This window comes from Anolis sagrei, chromosome 12 (assembly GCF_037176765.1).
Source record: "Anolis sagrei isolate rAnoSag1 chromosome 12, rAnoSag1.mat, whole genome shotgun sequence".
In the NCBI taxonomy this organism is placed as follows: domain Eukaryota; kingdom Metazoa; phylum Chordata; class Lepidosauria; order Squamata; family Dactyloidae; genus Anolis; species Anolis sagrei.
The window spans coordinates 20,432,203-20,451,475 of NC_090032.1; the positions used below are offsets into that span (position 1 = coordinate 20,432,203).

At 45.5% G+C, this 19,273-nt stretch overlaps 1 protein-coding gene across 2 annotated transcripts in view; it reads left to right on the top strand.

Moving 5' to 3' along the window:
- Positions 1–19,273, top strand: part of CDC42BPG (CDC42 binding protein kinase gamma) — a 110,278-nt gene that overhangs the window by 15,658 nt on the left and 75,347 nt on the right. For both annotated transcript variants that reach the window (XM_067472549.1, XM_067472550.1), the window contains exons 2-6: positions 8,093–8,184; positions 9,301–9,384; positions 9,537–9,632; positions 11,196–11,344; positions 15,123–15,216. In XM_067472549.1, coding sequence (XP_067328650.1) covers positions 8,093–8,184; positions 9,301–9,384; positions 9,537–9,632; positions 11,196–11,344; positions 15,123–15,216 — 515 coding nt within the window. The remainder of the gene's footprint in view (positions 1–8,092; positions 8,185–9,300; positions 9,385–9,536; positions 9,633–11,195; positions 11,345–15,122; positions 15,217–19,273) is intronic.

Sequence of the window (19,273 nt, forward strand, 5' to 3'; positions counted from 1 at the left end):
TATACACAGTACGTCACAGTAAATGAGATTTATTATTATTATTATTATTATTATTGTTATACACAATATGTCACAGTAAATGAGATTTATTATTATTATTATTATTATTATTATTATTATTGTTATACACAGTACGTCACAGTAAATGAGATTTATTATTATTATTATTATTATTATTATACACAGTATGTCACAGTAAATGAGATATTATTATTATTATTATTATTATTATTATTGTTATACACAATATGTCACAGTAAATGAGATTTATTATTATTATTATTATTATTATTATTGTTATACACAGTACGTCACAGTAAATGAGATTTATTATTATTATTATTATTATTATTATTATTGTTATACACAATATGTCACAGTAAATGAGATTTATTATTATTATTATTATTATTATTATTGTTATACACAGTACGTCACAGTAAATGAGATTTATTATTATTATTATTATTATTATACACAGTATGTCACAGTAAATGAGATATTATTATTATTATTATTATTATTGTTATACACAATATGTCACAGTAAATGAGATTTATTATTATTATTATTATTATTATTACTATTGTTATACACAGTACGTCACAGTAAATGAGATTTATTATTATTATTATTATTATTATTACTATTGTTATACACAGTATGTCACAGTAAATGAGATTTATTATTATTATTATTATTATTATTATTACTATTGTTATACACAGTATGTCACAGTAAATGAGATTTATTATTATTATTATTATTATTATTATTATTACTATTATACACAGTATGTCACAGTAAATGAGATATTATTATTATTATTATTATTATTACTATTATACACAGTATGTCACAGTAAATGAGATATTATTATTATTATTATTATTATTATTATACACAGTATGTCACAGTAAATGAGATTTATTATTATTATTATTATTATTATTATTATTGTTATACACATTATGTCACAGTAAATGAGGTTTATTATTATTATTATTACTATTGTTATACACATTATGTCACAGTAAATGAGGTTTATTATTATTATTATTATTATTATTGTTATACACAGTTTGTCACAGTAAATGAGATTTATTATTATTATTATTATTATTACTATTGTTATACACAGTATGTCACAGTAAATGAGATTTATTATTATTATTATTATTATTATTATTATTACTATTGTTATACACAGTACGTCACAGTAAATGAGATTTATTATTGTTATTGTTGTTGTTATCCACAGTACGTCTCAGTAAATGAGATTTATTGTTGTTGTTGCTATACACAGCAAATGAGATTTATTATTATTATTATTATTGCTATTGTTATACACAGTATGTCACAGTAAATGAGATTTATTATTATTATTATTATTATTATTATTATTATTATTATTATTATTATTTGAAACACAACAAGATGAGTCCACAGCAAACAAGATCACTCTGATGGTTGTTGTATTGGATCACATGTCGGACACTTTCCAAGTGTCTAGGACGATGTGATGTATCGGCGAATAATGTTATTATTATTATTAGCTGACATGGTAATTTTGTCAGCGCTGATTGTGTGTAAGTGCAGGCCAAGGTCTTTAGGCACTGCACCCAGTGTGCCGATCACCACTGGGACCACCTTGACTGGCTTGTTCTAATATTTTCACAAACCCTGATGACATCTAGACATTTGATAATCCAACAATGTGGTAGTGAGTCAAATGCTTTATTATTATTATTATTGTTATTAGCTAACAGATGGTAATTTTGTCAGGGTTGATTGTGTTTAAGTGCAGGCCAAGGTCATTAGGTACTGCACCCAGTGTACTGACCACCACTGGGACCACCTTGACTGGCTTGTTCTAATATTTTCACAAACCCCGATGACATCTAGACATTTGATAATCCAACAATGTGGAAGTGAGTCAAATGCTTTATTATTATTATTATTATTATTATTATTACTATTATCTGACAGATGGTAATTTTGTCAGGGCTGATTGTGTTTAAGTGTAGGCCAAGGTCATTAGGCACTGCACCCAGTGGGCCGATCACCACTGGGACCACCTTTACTGGCTTGTTCTAATATTTTCACAAACCCCAATAACATCTAGACATTTGATAATCCAACAATGTGGCAGTAATCCAACAATGTGGCAGATGGCTGGATGGCCATCTGTCGGGGGTGTTTTGAACGTGATTTTCCTGCTTCTTGACTTCAAACTATAGGAAAGGAGATTCCACCTGAACATGAGGAAGAACTTCCTGACTGGGAGAGCCGTTCAGCAGTGGAACTCTCTGCCGCGGAGTGTGGTGGAGGCTCCTTCTTTGGAGGCTTCATGATAAGGCCTTGAAATCCAGGTGTCTTCGCCATGACTTCATGGGAGCCTGAACAGGCTTATATTACAATAAAAGAGGATTCCACCTGAACATGAGGAAGGACTTCCTGACTGGGAGCGCCGTTCAGCAATGGAACTCTCTTCCCCAGAGTGTGGTGGAGGCTTTGAAGCAGAGGCTGGATGGCCATCTGTTTAGAGTGCTTTGAATGAGATTTTCCTGCTTCTTGACTTCAAACTATAGGAAAGGAAATTCCACCTGAACATGAGGAAGAACTTCCTGACTGGGAGAGCTGTTCAGCAGTGGAACTCTCTGCCCCGGAGTGTGGTGGAGGCTTTGAAGCATAGGCTGGATGGCCATTTGTTGGGAGTGCTTTGAACATGATTTTCCTGCTTCTTGACTTCAAACTATAGGAAAGGAGATTCCACCTGAACATGAGGAAGAACTTCCTGACGGGGAGAGCCGTTCAGCAGTGAAACTCTCTGCCGCGGAGTGTGGTGGAGGCTCCTTCTTTGGAGGCTTCATGATAAGGCCTTGAAATCCAGGTGTCTTCGCCATGACTTCATGGGAGCCTGAACAGTGAATGGAGATTCCACCTGAACATGAGGAAGAACTTCCTGGTTGTGAGAGCCGTTCAGCAGTGGAACTCTCTGCCGCGGAGTGTGGTGGAGGCTCCTTCTTTGGAGGCTTCATGATAAGGCCTTGAAATCCAGGTGTCTTCGCCATGACTTCATGGGAGCCTGAACAGTGAATGGAGATTCCACCTGAACATGAGGAAGAACTTCCTGGTTGTGAGAGCCGTTCAGCAGTGGAACTCTCTGCCGCGGAGTGTGGTGGAGGCTCCTTCTTTGGAGGCTTCATGATAAGGCCTTGAAATCCAGGTGTCTTCGCCATGACTTCATGGGAGCCTGAACAGTGAATGGAGATTCCACCTGAACATGAGGAAGAACTTCCTGGTTGTGAGAGCCGTTCAGCAGTGGAACTCTCTGCCGCGGAGTGTGGTGGAGGCTCCTTCTTTGGAGGCTTCATGATAAGGCCTTGAAATCCAGGTGTCTTCGCCATGACTTCATGGGAGCCTGAACAGTGAATGGAGATTCCACCTGAACATGAGGAAGAACTTCCTGGTTGTGAGAGCCGTTCAGCAGTGGAACTCTCTGCCGCGGAGTGTGGTGGAGGCTCCTTCTTTGGAGGCTTCATGATAAGGCCTTGAAATCCAGGTGTCTTCGCCATGACTTCATGGGAGCCTGAACAGTGAATGGAGATTCCACCTGAACATGAGGAAGAACTTCCTGGTTGTGAGAGCCGTTCAGCAGTGGAACTCTCTGCCCCAGAGTGTGGTGGAGGCTCCTTCTTTGGAGGCTTCATGATAAGGCCTTGAAATCCAGGTGTCTTCGCCATGACTTCATGGGAGCCTGAACAGTGAATGGAGATTCCACCTGAACATGAGGAAGAATTTCCTGGTTGTGAGAGCCGTTCAGCAGTGGAACTCTCTGCCGCGGAGTGTGGTGGAGGCTCCTTCTTTGGAGGCTTCATGACAAGGCCTTGAAATCCAGGTGTCTTCGCCATGACTTCATGGGAGCCTGAACAGTGAATGGAGATTCCACCTGAACACGAGGAAGAACTTCCTGGTTGTGAGAGCCGTTCAGCAGTGGAACTCTCTGCCGCGGAGTGTGGTGGAGGCTCCTTCTTTGGAGGCTTCATGACAAGGCCTTGAAATCCAGGTGTCTTCGCCATGACTTCATGGGAGCCTGAACAGTGAATGGAGATTCCACCTGAACATGAGGAAGAACTTCCTGGTTGTGAGAGCCGTTCAGCAGTGGAACTCTCTGCCGCAGAGTGTGCTGGAAGCTCCTTCTTTGGAGGCTTCATGATAAGGCCTTGAAATCCAGGTGTCTTCGCCATGACTTCATGGGAGCCTGAACAGTGAATGGAGATTCCACCTGAACATGAGGAAGAACTTCCTGATGGGGAGAGCCGTTCAGCAGTGGAACTCTCTGCCCCAGAGTGTGGTGGAGGCTCCTTCTTTGGAGGCTTCATGACAAGGCCTTGAAATCCAGGTGTCTTCGCCATGACTTCATGGGAGCCTGAACAGTGAATGGAGATTCCACCTGAACATGAGGAAGAACTTCCTGATGGGGAGAGCCGTTCAGCAGTGGAACTCTCTGCCGCAGAGTGTGCTGGAGGCTCCTTCTTTGGAGGCTTCATGACAAGGCCTTGAAATCCAGGTGTCTTCGCCATGACTTCATGGGAGCCTGAACAGTGAATGGAGATTCCACCTGAACATGAGGAAGAACTTCCTGATGGGGAGAGCCGTTCAGCAGTGGAACTCTCTGCCGCAGAGTGTGCTGGAGGCTCCTTCTTTGGAGGCTTCATGACAAGGCCTTGAAATCCAGGTGTCTTCGCCATGACTTCATGGGAGCCTGAACAGTGAATGGAGATTCCACCTGAACATGAGGAAGAACTTCCTGATGGGGAGAGCCGTTCAGCAGTGGAACTCTCTGCCCCAGAGTGTGCTGGAAGCTCCTTCTTTGGAGGCTTCATGATAAGGTCTTGAAATCCAGGTGTCTTCGCCATGACTTCATGGGAGCCTGAACAGTGAATGGAGATTCCACCTGAACACGAGGAAGAACTTCCTGACAGGGAGAGCCGTTCAGCAGTGGAACTCTCTGCCCCAGAGTGTGCTGGAAGCTCCTTCTTTGGAGGCTTCATGATAAGGCCTTGAAATCCAGGTGTCTTTGCCATGATTTCATGGGAGCCTGAACAGGCTTATATTATAATAAAGGAACTTCCACCTGAACTTCCTGAGCCGGAGTGTGGTGGAGGCTTTGAAGCATAGGCTGTGTGGCCATCTGTTTAGAGTGCTTTGAATGAGATTTTCCTGCTTCTTGACTCCAAAGTATAGGAAAGGAGATTCCACCTGAACATGAGGAAGAACTTCCTGACTGGGAGAGCCGTTCAGCAGTGGAACTCTCTGCCCCGGAGTGTGGTGGAGGCTCCTTCTTTGGAGAGCCGTTCAGCAATGGAACTCTCTGCCCTGGAGTGTGGTGGAGGCTCCTTCTTTGAAGAGCCGTTCAGCAGTGGAACTCTCTGCCCCGGAGTGTGGTGGAGGCTCCTTCTTTGGAGGCTTCATGATAAGGCCTTGAAATCCAGGTGTCTTCGCCATGACTTCATGGGAGTCTGAACAGTGAATGGAGATTCCACCTGAACATGAGGAAGAACCTCCTGACTGGGAGAGCCGTTCAGCAGTGGAACTCTCTGCCCCAGGATGGCCATCTGTTGGGAGTGCTTTGAATGCAAGCTGTTCAGCAGTGGAACTCTCTGCCCTGGAGTGTGGTGGAGGCTCCTTCTTTGAAGGCTTCATGATAAGACCTTGAAATCCAGGTGTCTTCGCCATGACTTCATGGGAGTCTGAACAGTGAATGGAGATTCCACCTGAACATGAGGAAGAATTTCTTGACCCGGAGTGTGGTGGAGGCTCGGCACCCGCGAATCCCTCCCGACAGATGCCCTCCCGGCGCCTGCTCCTTTCCCGCCCTCCAGAGAAGGATCCTCTTGACTCGACTCCCAGGCGAGGAGTGTCCCCACCCTTGTTGCTTTGCAAGGAATGCGGTCCCGCTGGTTCCTCTGGGCAAGCCTGAGCCCAAGCCCGGGTTCTCGGAGTGGAAACCGTTCGGGAGACAAAGGGAGCGGATGCAAGGAATTGCACGCGTTGGAAATCCGAAAATGGAAATCCGAGAGAGTGGCCCCCACGTCCCCATGCGCGGCGCACGTTGTTATGTGGACGCTACGGTTATATAAGGCCGCAGCTCATAGACAACTCCCGGGCAACATACGCATCTGCGTGTGTTGCCGCACCCCTTGGGGTGTCTCCACAGAGATTTGGGGGTTCGGCACCTGTGGGAAAAGGCATGACGGCGCATGTTGAGAGCGCGCAGCACCCCACCCACCCTGCGCACCCATGGGACGATGCGGATGCCGCGGAGGAAGGAGAACAAGTCGGGTCAGGGCGGCTCCACGGGAACGGGCACTCCGGTTCTCGTTTTGCCGTCTGCTAGAATCGTGGCTTTGGAAGGGATCCCCAAGGGCCATCCAGTCTGACCCCAAAGCAAGACACCATCTCATCTTGCTGTCTGCTAGAACCGTGTCATTGGAAGGGATCCCCAAGGGCCATCCAGTCTGACCCCAAAGCAAGACACTATCTCATCCAGGCAAGGGCCATTCCCACAATTCCTAACATCAGGGAGACACCATCTAATCCCTCCTGACAGATGGCCATCCATCCTCTGCTTAGAAACAATCAGGGCAGGAGGCACCATCGAATCCCTCCCGACAGATGGCCAGCCTCTGCTTGGAAACCATCAGGGGGGGAGACACCATCTAATCCCTCCCGACAGATGGCCATACATCCTCTGCTGAGAAAAAATCTGGGGAGGAGGCACCATCAAATCCCTCCCGACAGATGGCCAGCCTCTGCTTGGAAACCATCGGGGGGGGGGGCACCATCTAATCCATCCTGACAGATCGCCATACATCCTCTGTAGAGAAACAATCAGGGGTGGAGACACCATCTAATCCCTCCTGACAGATGGCCATCCAGTCTCTGAGAAGGAGATACAATCTAACCCCTCCTGACAGATGGCCAGGCTCTGCTTGGAAACCATCAGGGGAGGAAACACTATCTAATCCCTCCCGACAGATGGCCATCCATCCACTGCTTAGAAACAATCAGGGGAGGAGGCACCATCAAATCCCTCCTGACAGATGGCCATCCAGTCTCTGCGAAGGAGATACCATCTACCCCCTCCTGACAGACGGCCATCCAGCCTCTGCTTACAATCAGGCAAGGAGACACCATCAAATCCCTCCCGACAGATGGCCATACATCCTCTGCTGAGAAATAATCAGGGATGGAGACACCATCTAACCTCTCTTGACAGATGGCCAGCCTCTGCTTAGAAACCATCAGGGGAGGAGACACCATCTAATCCCTCCTGACAGATGGCCATCCAGTCTCTGCGAAGGAGATACAATCTAACCCCTCCGGACAGATGGCCAGGCTCTGCTTGGAAACCATCAGGGGAGGAGACACCATCTAATCTCTCCTGACAGATGGCCAGCCTCTGCTTAGAAACCATCAGGGGAGGAGACACCATCAGATCCCTCCTGACAGATGGCCATACATCTTCTTCTGGGAACCAATCAGGGGTGGAGACACCATCTAATCTCTCCTGACAGATGGCCAGCCTCTGCTTAGAAACCATCGGGGGAGGAGACACCATGCTGTACTCGCAGAGCTCAGGCAGTGTTGTATTTCAGTCTCAATGTTGACATCTGTAGACAGTCCACGTCTCGCAGGCATATAGCAGTGTTGGGAGGACGATAGCTTTATAAACAAGCACCTTGGTCTCTCTATGGATGTCCCAGTCCTCAAACACTCTCTGCTTCATTTGGGAAAATGCTGCACTCGCAGAGCTCAGGCGGTGTTGTATTTCAGTCTCAATGTTGACATCTGTAGACAGTCCACGTCTCGCAGGCGTATAGCAGGGTTGGGAGAACAATAGCTTTATAAACAAGCACCTTGGTCTCTCTACAGATGTCCTGATCCTCAAACATTCTCTGCTTCATTTGGAAAAATGCTGCACTCGCAGAGCTCAGGCGGTGTTGTATTTCAGTCTCAATGTTGACATCTGTAGACAGTCCACTCACTCACAATGGAAGTATTTTGTTTTTTTTCCTCCTTCTAGCCACTCCTTTGGCCACCAAAGCGAAGCAGCTGCTTCTTCGCAGAGATGACTTCGAGATCCTGAAGGTGATTGGCCGAGGGGCGTTTGGAGAGGTGAGTGGCCCGTATCTGCCTATCTCTTCGGGTTGGGAAGGGCGGCAAATAAATCTCGTAAATAATAATAATAATAATAATAATAATAATAATAATAATGGCATAATATATCGATATAAGATAATTTAGATATATCATGCTGTTAGAGACCCTAAATTGGGTCTTCTTAGGTCTACATCACGGGAGCACGAAAGGAAGGAGACAGTCCCAAAAAAGATAGAAAAACAAGGTTTATTTTCGTTTCTTCATGAAGAAGACGGACAGCCTGGCAGCATACGCAGATGATGCCCTCCAAGTGACTGCCACCTCCCCTTGGCTTTTGACCACCGATATATAACCTCAAGTAAACAAGAACATTTTTTTAATGGAAAGTACTCTCTTTCCAGCCCCTTGATGGAAAGTACCTTCTTGTATCTGCAGACTCTGCGCTTAACCACAACCTTTGAAGTTAACCACAACACAACTGCCGACCGCTACATGTCAAATCTCATTCAAAGCCCCTTGCTTAGCATTTGCAAATTTCACTGCTATAGATGCAAATATTCAATAATCCAAAACATGAGACATTTCTGTATCAAGGAGACTTAGTAAATGGGTCCCAGCCCCCTCCCTTGACCTTTTGATGGAAAGTACCTTCTTGTATCTGCAGACTCTGCGCTTAACCACAACCTTTGAAGTTAACCACAACACAACTGCCGACCGCTACATGTCAAATCTCATTCAAAGCCCCTTGCTTAGCATTTGCAAATTTCACTGCTATAGATGCAAATATTCAATAATCCAAAACATGAGACATTTCTGTATCAAGGAGACTTAGTAAATGGGTCCCAGCCCCCTCCCTTGACCTTTTGATGGAAAGTACCTTCTTGTATCTGCAGACTCTGCGCTTAACCACAACCTTTGAAGTTAACCACAACACAACTGCCGACCGCTACATGTCAAATCTCATTCAAAGCCCCTTGCTTAGCATTTGCAAATTTCACTGCTATAGATGCAAATATTCAATAATCCAAAACATGAGACATTTCTGTATCAAGGAGACTTAGTAAATGGGTCCCATCTCTTTAAGGAATCTCATTATGCATATGCAAATATTCTTAATTTATTCTTTCTTAGGTGGCGGTGGTCCGGATGAAGGAGACGGACAAGGTCTACGCCATGAAGATCCTGCACAAATGGGAAATGCTGAAAAGAGCAGAGGTTGGCCCACCATTTCCCCGATTTTGGGTGCTAAGCAGGGTCGGCCCTGGTTAGGATTTGGGTGGGAGACCGGCCACAAATACCCGGTTCTATACAATTCAAGGTCGGATTGCTTTGGTTTCCCTGCTTTTATCGCCTTTGTTTCCTTACAGACGGCTTGTTTCCGGGAGGAGCGCGACGTTCTCGTTCACGGGGACCAGCAGTGGATCACCACGTTGCACTACGCCTTCCAAGATGAGCACTACTTGGTAAGCAACGATTTGAGACCACTTTAACCCCACTATGGATAGTTCAGTGCTATGGGACTCTGGGAGTTGCAGTCTGGTGAGTCCCCAGCCTGGTTGAACAGATAATAATAATAATAATAATAATAATAATAATAATAATAATTACAGTCAAACTCACAAAGAGAAGGCAAAGGACTGTGTCAAACTACAACTCCCAGGATTCACTGCCATGGGACCCTGGGAGTTGTAGTCTGGTGAGTCCCCAGCCCGCTTGGACAGATAATAATAATAATAATAATAATAATAATAATAATTATTATTATTATTATTATTATTACAGTTAAACTCACAAAGAGAAGGCAAAGGACTGTGCCAAACTACAACTCCGAAGATTCACTGCCATGGACCATTGCTCTGGAATGTTTGTAGTTCAGTAAGGCTGTGAATACCTTGTGAAGCTACAGCTCCCAGGATTCATGGCCATGGACCACTGCTCTGAAATTTGTAGTTCAGTAGGACTGTGAATATCTTGTGAAACTACATCTCCCAGGATTCCCTGGCATGGGTCAATGCTCCAGGACCGTGGGATTTGTAGCTTGATAGGGATGCAAAGACCTTGTGAGACTACATCTCCCAGGATTCCCTGCCATGGACCACTGCTCCGAAATTTGTAGTTCGGTAGGACTGTGAATACCTTGTGAAACTACATTTCCCAGGATTCTCTGCCATGGGTCAATGCTCCAGGTCCGTGGGATTTGTAGCTTGGTAGGGATGCAAAGACCTTGTGAGACTACATCTCCCAGCATTCCTTGCCATGGGTCAATGCTCCAGGACCGTGGGATTTGTAGTTTGGTAGGGATGCAAATATATTGTGAGACTACATCTCCCAGGATTCCTTTCCATGGACCACTGCTCTGAAATTTGTGGTTCGGTAGGACTGTGAATACCTTGTGAAACTACATTTCCCAGGATTCCCTGGTCAATGCTCCAGGACCATGGGATTTGTAGTTTGGTAGGGATGCAAATATATTGTGAGACTACATCTCCCAGGATTCCCTGCTATGGGTCAATGCTCCAGGACCGTGGGATTTGTAGTTTGGTAGGGATGCAAATATATTGTGAGACTACATCTCCCAGGATTCCCTGCTATGGGTCAATGCTCCAGGACCGTGGGATTTGTAGCTTGGTAGGGATGCAAAGACCTTGTGAAACTACATCTCCCAGAATTCCCTTCCATGGACCACTGCTCTGAAATTTGTAGTTCGGTAGGACTGTGAATACCTTGTGAAACTACATCTCTCAGGATTCCCTGCTATGGGTCAATGCTCCAGGTCTGTGGGATTTGTAGTTTGGTAGGGATGCAAATATATTGTGAGGCTACATCTCCCAGGATTACTTGCTATGGGTGATTTGTAGCTTGGTAGTGCTGCAAAGACCTTGTGAAACTACAGCTTCCAGGATTCACTACCATTGAGTTCAAGTGGAATCAAACTGTATTCATTTTGACATAATGACTTTCGAAGCCGAAAAAACGTACCCAGCTCTTTTTGCCCATTTTTTCCTCCTCTTCTTCTTTTTTTGCAGTACTTAGTCATGGATTACTACGCCGGCGGAGACCTGCTCACCCTCCTGAGCAAATTCGAGGACCGTTTGCCCGAAGAGATGGCTTGCTTCTACTTGGCCGAAATGGTCCTGGCCATCGACTCTCTCCACCAGCTCCAATACGTCCACAGGTAAAGGATTTTTAATGGGCATCGAGTAGGAAAAATAATCCTTTTATCGAAGATAAGTAAAAAAGCACTTTAAAGAAATAGGTAAATCCAATTAGGTAAGAATTTTATTTATTTGTTGTGTCAATTGTATTACATTTCTAACAGAACAAAACAAACAAACAGAGAAAATACAAAATGTGTGAGTTTGGTAGTTGATTAAATGTCCTTTGACCAGTATCTGGCCCCTTGGAGTGCCTCTGGTGTTGCCGCAAGAAGGTCCTCCATTGTGCATGTGGCCGGGCTCAGGTTGCATTGCAGGAGGTGGTCAGTGGTTTGCTCTTCTCCGCACTAGCATGTCGTGGACTCCACTGTGTGGCCCCATTTCTTGAGGTTGGCTCTGCATCTCGTGGTGCCAGAACACAGTCTGTTCAGTGCCTTCCAAGTCGCCCAGTCTTCTGTGTGCCCAGGGGGGAGTCTCTCATTTGGTATCAGGTTCTGGGTTTGAGCCTGCCACTTTTGGACTCTTTCTTGCTGAGGGGTTCCAGCAAGCGTCTCTGTAGATCTTGGAAAACTATTTCTAGATTTAAGTCGTTGACGTGCTGGCTGATACCCAAACAAGGGATGAGCTGGAGATGTCTCTGCCTTGGTGCTTTCACTATTGGCTGCTACTTCCCGGCGGATGTCAGGTGGTGCAATACCGGCTAAGCAGTGTAATTTCTCCAGTGGTGTAGGGCGCAGACACTCCATATCTCATGAAGAGCCACATCCACTGTTTGAGCGTGGTGAGATGTGTTCCACACTGGGCATGCGTACTCAGCAGCAGAGTAGCATAGCGCAAGCGCAGATGTCTTCACTGTGTCTGGTTGTGATCCCCAGGTTGTGCCAGTCAGCTTTCGTATGATATTGTTTCTAGCACCCACTTTTTGCTTGATGTTCAGGCAGTGCTTCTTGTAGGTCAGGGCACGGTCCCTAGTGACTCCCAGGGATTTGGGTGCACTGCAATGCTCCAGTGGGATCCCTTCCCAGGTCATAATCCTCAGAGCTCAGGATGCTTGTCTGTTCTTAAGGTGAAAGGCACATGTCTGTGTTTTGGATGGATTAGGGATCAGCTGGTTTCCCTGTAATAAGCAGTAAGAGCACCTAGAGCTTCGGAGAGCTTCTGTTCAACCGTCTCAAAGCTCCCTGCTCGAGCGGTGATGGCACGATCATCAGCATAGATGAAGCTCTCTGTCCCTTCTGGCAGTGGATGGTCATTTGTGTAGATGTTGAACATGGATGGAGCAAGCACGCTCCCCTGAGGCAGGCCGTTCTTCTGTTTCCGCCATCTGCTTCTCTGGCCCTGGAACTCAACAAAAAAGCTCCTGTTTTGTAGCAGGTTTCCTCTGAGGCGGGTGAGGTGGTCGTCCTTTGTGATACTATACATTTTTCTCAGGAGGAGGCAGCGGTGGTTCACAGTATCATTAGCTCCTATGATCTGCTGCCTTTCAAAGCCATCTTCTATGTGCTGAGTCAGGTTCAGCACTTGCGATGTGCAGCTTTTGCCTTTCCTGAAGCCAGCTTGCTGTGGGATCAGACAGGGGTCTATTTTTTCCATAATTCTATGCAAAATAAGTCTCTCCAGAACTTTGTAGAGGTGGCACAACAGGGAGATTGGTCTATAACCTTTTGGGTCATTTGCCTGGTGTGACGATGTGTAATTTTTATTCTTATGATGTGTTGTTTAAGCAGTAGTTAATAAATGGTAAGTATGTAGGATTATATTTTGTTAGAGATAGTGGCTGGTTTGGCTTGAGCTGAGTTGCCATAGCAACAGGGGCAGAGCCAACTATCACTTCACGGGGCAGCTGTTTGAAAGTGGCAGTCTGTAAGCCAGTGAGCTACAGGGAAGACTGATTTCTCTAGTGGGAGAATCAGGGAAGAGTCTGTGACTATTAGAGTTGCAGAAAGGACTGAAATCTCTAGGTGGGGATTCAGGGAACTAGTCTGTGACCAAAGAGTTACAGGAGAAGGTAGTTGATCCTGTGGTGTGTGGAAAACCATCAGGAATACTATAGTTAGAGAACTATAAGGAAGACTGGTTCTTTAATATTAAGAATCAGGGTTTGGCTGTTAAATAAGCCTTTTAGCTTATTTGTTTTATTAGGACAGTTGTCCAGGAAAGACACATCTGCTTACAGAAACCTCTTAAAGTCCGTACCTAAAGTTACTCATGAAACCTTACTAATGTAATGTATCAAAATTTGTGCCCCTAGAGAAGAAACATCGAATCTGTTATACTTTGCTTGTTCCAATAAACTTGTTACTGTTCTCCTCAAGCTTTGTCTGATACAGTTTCTCCTAAGTCAAACAACCTGCATAAGAAGTAAAACCAAAGCAGGGACAGTAAACGCTACGCTATCAAATAAGTAAATCCTTCTTTGTAAAACAGCTCCTAAATTGATGCTGAGAACTACTGGGCTTCCTCACAGATTAGGTGGCAGTAATTTTACTCTCCTTCACACCTGGCTTCAAGATGGCGATGAGCAGGAACAAATTAATCCAAGGTAGAGTTCAGCAAAGTCCATAAAAACAAAGTCCACACATCTCTAATATAATCCAGAAAATCAGGAATACATTGATCCAAGACCTGGGTAAACAATAATAAAATCCAGGAATCAAAATCATTAAACAAGAAGTGTCTTAGCATTAATCTTCAAAGCAAGGCTTCCATGAAAGAAGGACGAGAACTTAGCAGGATTCTAAACGATGCTTCATCTGACTACACATCCCAAACTTGAGACTTATATCCCCTCGTTAACTAGGTCACTAGCAGTCAGAAACTGGTTTCTCTTTAGCTGAGACTCATTAATTTCTGCAGCTGGGCCAGGCGCTGAGCTATTTTCATGTTCTCTCTCATTTGCAGAATTTTGGGTCAGTTTTCTCTCGGAGCCTGGCAAAGCGCCAAAGCCACTGCTCGGCTCTCCTGTTTTGACTGATCTCATCTATCTCTTTGCTCGTTATCTTCTTGTTCATTAATTTCTGCAGCTAGGCCAGGTGCCGAGCTATTTTCATGTTCTCTCTAATTTGCAGAATTTTGTATCAGTTTTCTGTCGGAGCCTGGCATAGCACCGAAGCCACTGCTCGGCTCTCCTGTTTTGACTGATCTCATCTATCTCTTTGCTCGTTATCTACTTGCTCATTCATTTCTGCAGGTGGGTCAGGTGCTGAGCTATTTTCATGTTCTCTCTCATTTGCAGAATTTTGTATCAGTTTTCTGTCGGAGCCTGGCATAGCACCGAAGCCACTGCTCGGCTCTCCTGTTTTGACTGATCTCATCTATCTCTTTGCTCGTTATCTACTTGCTCATTCATTTCTGCAGGTGGGTCAGGTGCTGAGCTATTTTCATGTTCTCTCTCATTTGCAGAATTTTGTATCAGTTTTCTGTCGGAGCCTGGCAGAGCACCGAAGCCACTGCTCGACTCTCCTGTTTTGACAGATTGCATCTATCTCTTTGCTCGTTATCTATGTGCGCATTAATTTCTGCAGCTGGGCCAGGTGCTGAGCTATTTTCATGTTCTCTCTCATTTGCAGAATTTTGTATCAGTTTTCTCTCGGAGCCTGGCAGAGCACCAAAGCCACTGCTCGGCTCTCCTGTTTTGACTGATCTCTTCTTATCTATCTCTTTGCTCATTAATTTCTGCAGCTGGTCCAGGTGCCGAGCTATTTTCATGTTCTCTCTCATTTGCAGAATTTTGTGTCCCATTTCCCAATCTCATTATGGCGCCCTTATGGCTAACCTGTGTTGCTACCAACTCTATAGGGACATCAAACCGGACAACATCCTCATCGACACAAACGGTCACATCCGCCTGGCTGATTTCGGGTCCTGCCTCCACCTGCGTCCGGATGGAACAGTGAGTCTATTGTGTTGTTTTATTTTTTATTTATTTTACGGTATTTATATTCCGTCTCAACCCGTAGGGGACTCAAGGCGGATTACAATGGACATATTATACATGGCAAACATTCAATGCCATTTAGACATACAACATATATAGACAGACACAGAGGCAATTGAACATGCCAGCTTTTCCAGCTTTATGAGGGTATGCTTGATTCTTTCCCTCCTTCTCTCCTTCCTTCCTTCCTTCCTTCCTTCCTTCCTTCCTTTCCTTCTTTCTTTCTCTCCTTCCCTCCTTCTTTCCCTCTATCTCTCCCTCTTTCTCTTCCTCCTTCTCTCCTTTCTCTCCTTCCCTCCGTCTTTCCCTCCATCTCTCCTTCCTTCCTTTTCTATTTTCCCTCCTTTCCTTCTTTCTCTCCTTCCCTCCTTCTTTCCCTTCTTCTCTCCTTCCTTCCTTCTCTATCTTCCTTCCGTTCCTTCTTTCTCTCCTTCCCTCCTACTTTCCCTCTATCTCCCCCTCTTTCTCTCCCTCCTTCTCTCCTTCTTTCTCGCCTTCCCTCCGTCTTTCCCTCCTTCTCTCCTTCCTTCCTTCCTTCCTTCCTTCCTTCCTTCCTTCCTTCCTTCCTTCCTTCCTTCCCTATCTTCCTTTCCTTCTTTCTCTCCTTCCCTCCTTCTTTCCCTCTATCTCTCCCTCTTTCTCTCCCTCCTTCTCTCCTTTCTCTCCTTCCCTCCGTCTTTCCCTCCTTCTCTCCTTCTCTCCTTCCTTCCTTCTCTATCTTCCTTCCGTTCCTTCTTTCTCTCCTTCCCTCCTTCTTTCTCTCTATCTCTCCCTCTTTCTCTCCCTCCTTCTCTCCTTCTTTCTCGCCTTCCCTCCGTCTTTCCCTCCTTCTCTCCTTCCTTCCTTCTCTATCTTCCTTCCTTTCCTTCTTTCTCTCCTTCCCTCCTTCTTTCCCTCTATCTCTCCCTCTTTCTCTTCCTCCTTCTCTCCTTTCTCTCCTTCCCTCCGTCTTTCCCTCCTTCTCTCCTTCTCTCCTTCCTTCCTTCTCTATCTTCCTTCCGTTCCTTCTTTCTCTCCTTCCCTCCTTCTTTCTCTCTATCTCTCCCTCTTTCTCTCCCTCCTTCTCTCCTTCTTTCTCGCCTTCCCTCCGTCTTTCCCTCCTTCTCTCCTTCCTTCCTTCTCTATCTTCCTTCCTTTCCTTCTTTCTCTCCTTCCCTCCTTCTTTCTCTCTATCTCTCCCTCTTTCTCTCCCTCCTTCTCTCCTTCTTTCTCGCCTTCCCTCCGTCTTTCCCTCCTTCTCTCCTTCCTTCCTTCTCTATCTTCCTTCCTTTCCTTCTTTCTCTCCTTCCCTCCTTCTTTCCCTCTATCTCTCCCTCTTTCTCTCCCTCCTTCTCTCCTTCTTTCTCGCCTTCCCTCTGTCTTTCTCTCCTTCTCTCCTTCCTTCCTTCTCTATCTTCCTTCCGTTCCTTCTTTCTCTCCTTCCCTCCTTCTTTCCCTCTATCTCTCCCTCTTTCTCTCCCTCCTTCTCTCCTTTCTCTCCTTCCCTCCGTCTTTCCCTCCTTCTCTCCTTCCTTCCTTCTCTATCTTCCTTCCTTCTTTCTCTCCTTCCCTCTTTCTTTCCCTCTATCTCTCCCTCTTTCTCTCCCTCCTTCTCTCCTTCTTTCTCGCCTTCCCTCCGTCTTTCCCTCCTTCTCTCCTTCCTTCCTTCCTTCCTTCCCTATCTTCCTTCCTTTCCTTCTTTCTCTCCTTCCCTCCTTCTTTCCCTCTATCTCTCCCTCTTTCTCTCCCTCCTTCTCTCCTTTCTCTCCTTCCCTCCGTCTTTCCCTCCTTCTCTCCTTCCTTCCTTCTCTATCTTCCTTCCCTTCCTTCTTTCTCTCCTTCCCTCCTTCTTTCCCGCTATCTCTCCCTCTTTCTCTCCCCCCTTCTCTCCTTCTGTCTCTCCTTCCCTCCTTGTTTCCCTCTATCTCTCCCTCCTCTCCCACCTTCTTTCCTTCTCTTCCTTCTCTAACCTTCTTTCTTTCTCTCCTTCCCTCCTTCTTTCCCTCTTTCTTTCCCTCTTTCTCTCCCTCCTTCTCTCCTTCCTTCCTTCTCTATCTTCCTTCCTTTCCTTCTTTCTCTCCTTCCCTCCTTCTTTCCCTCTATCTCTCCCTCTTTCTCTTCCTCCTTCTCTCCTTTCTCTCCTTCCCTCCGTCTTTCCCTCCTTCTCTCCTTCTCTCCTTCCTTCCTTCTCTATCTTCCTTCCGTTCCTTCTTTCTCTCCTTCCCTCCTTCTTTCTCTCTATCTCTCCCTCTTTCTCTCCCTCCTTCTCTCCTTCTTTCTCGCCTTCCCTCCGTCTTTCCCTCCTTCTCTCCTTCCTTCCTTCTCTATCTTCCTTCCTTTCCTTCTTTCTCTCCTTCCCTCCTTCTTTCTCTCTATCTCTCCCTCTTTCTCTCCCTCCTTCTCTCCTTCTTTCTCGCCTTCCCTCCGTCTTTCCCTCCTTTTCTCCTTCCTTCCTTCTCTATCTTCCTTCCTTTCCTTCTTTCTCTCCTTCCCTCCTTCTTTCCCTCTATCTCTCCCTCTTTCTCTCCCTCCTTCTCTCCTTCTTTCTCGCCTTCCCTCTGTCTTTCTCTCCTTCTCTCCTTCCTTCCTTCTCTATCTTCCTTCCGTTCCTTCTTTCTCTCCTTCCCTCCTTCTTTCCCTCTATCTCTCCCTCTTTCTCTCCCTCCTTCTCTCCTTTCTCTCCTTCCCTCCGTCTTTCCCTCCTTCTCTCCTTCCTTCCTTCTCTATCTTCCTTCCTTCTTTCTCTCCTTCCCTCTTTCTTTCCCTCTATCTCTCCCTCTTTCTCTCCCTCCTTCTCTCCTTCTTTCTCGCCTTCCCTCCGTCTTTCCCTCCTTCTCTCCTTCCTTCCTTCCTTCCTTCCTTCCCTATCTTCCTTCCTTTCCTTCTTTCTCTCCTTCCCTCCTTCTTTCCCTCTATCTCTCCCTCTTTCTCTCCCTCCTTCTCTCCTTTCTCTCCTTCCCTCCGTCTTTCCCTCCTTCTCTCCTTCCTTCCTTCTCTATCTTCCTTCCCTTCCTTCTTTCTCTCCTTCCCTCCTTCTTTCCCGCTATCTCTCCCTCTTTCTCTCCCCCCTTCTCTCCTTCTGTCTCTCCTTCCCTCCTTCTTTCCCTCTGTCTCTCCCTCCTCTCCCACCTTCTTTCCTTCTCTTCCTTCTCTAACCTTCTTTCTTTCTCTCCTTCCCTCCTTCTTTCCCTCTTTCTTTCCCTCTTTCTCTCCCTCCTTCTCTCCTTCCTTCTCTACCCTTCTTTCTTTCCTTCCTTCTCTCCTTCTCTACTTCTTTCCCTCCTTCCTTTCTTTCCCCTTTCTGTGTATATGTTTTGTGTGTGTATATGCATATATGTGTGTATATATATGTGTTTGTGTATATATATGTTGTTTTGTGCATGCGTTGTAAATTTTTTGTTTTTGTTTTTACTTTTTAAGTCCCTTCCGCTGTGTTTTTCAGTGTTTTGATGAGTGATGGTCACTTGTTGGCCTGAGAGGTGTCTTGTGTCCATATTTGGTGTCAATTCATCCAGCGGTTTTTGAGTTATGCTAATCCCACAGACGAACATTACATTTTTATTTATATAGACTAGCTGTACCCGCCACGCGTTGCTGTGGCAAACCTTCCCTCCCTCTTTCTCCTCCTTCTTTTTCTCTCTCCTTCCTTCCCTCCCTCTTTCCTTCTTTCCCTCTTTTTCTTTCTCTTTTTCTTTCTTCCTTCTCTACCTGTTTCTTTTCTCGCTTCCTTTGCTGTTTGGTTTCTTCCTTCCTTCCTTCCTTCCTTCCTTCCTTCCTTCCTTCCTTCCCTCTTTCGTTCCTTCTCTCCTTCCTTCCTTCTTTTTTATTTCCTCCTCTCTTTCCTTCCTTCTCTACCTTTCTTTCTTTCCTTCTCTCCTTCTTTCCCTCCTCTCCCCTTCCTTCCTTCTCTACCCTTCTTTCTCTCCTTCCCTCCTTTCCCTCTTTCTCTCCCTCCTTTCTTCTCTACCTTTCTTTCTTTCCTTCCCTCCTTCTTTCCCTCTTTCTCTCCCTCCTTTCTTCGCTACCTTTCTTT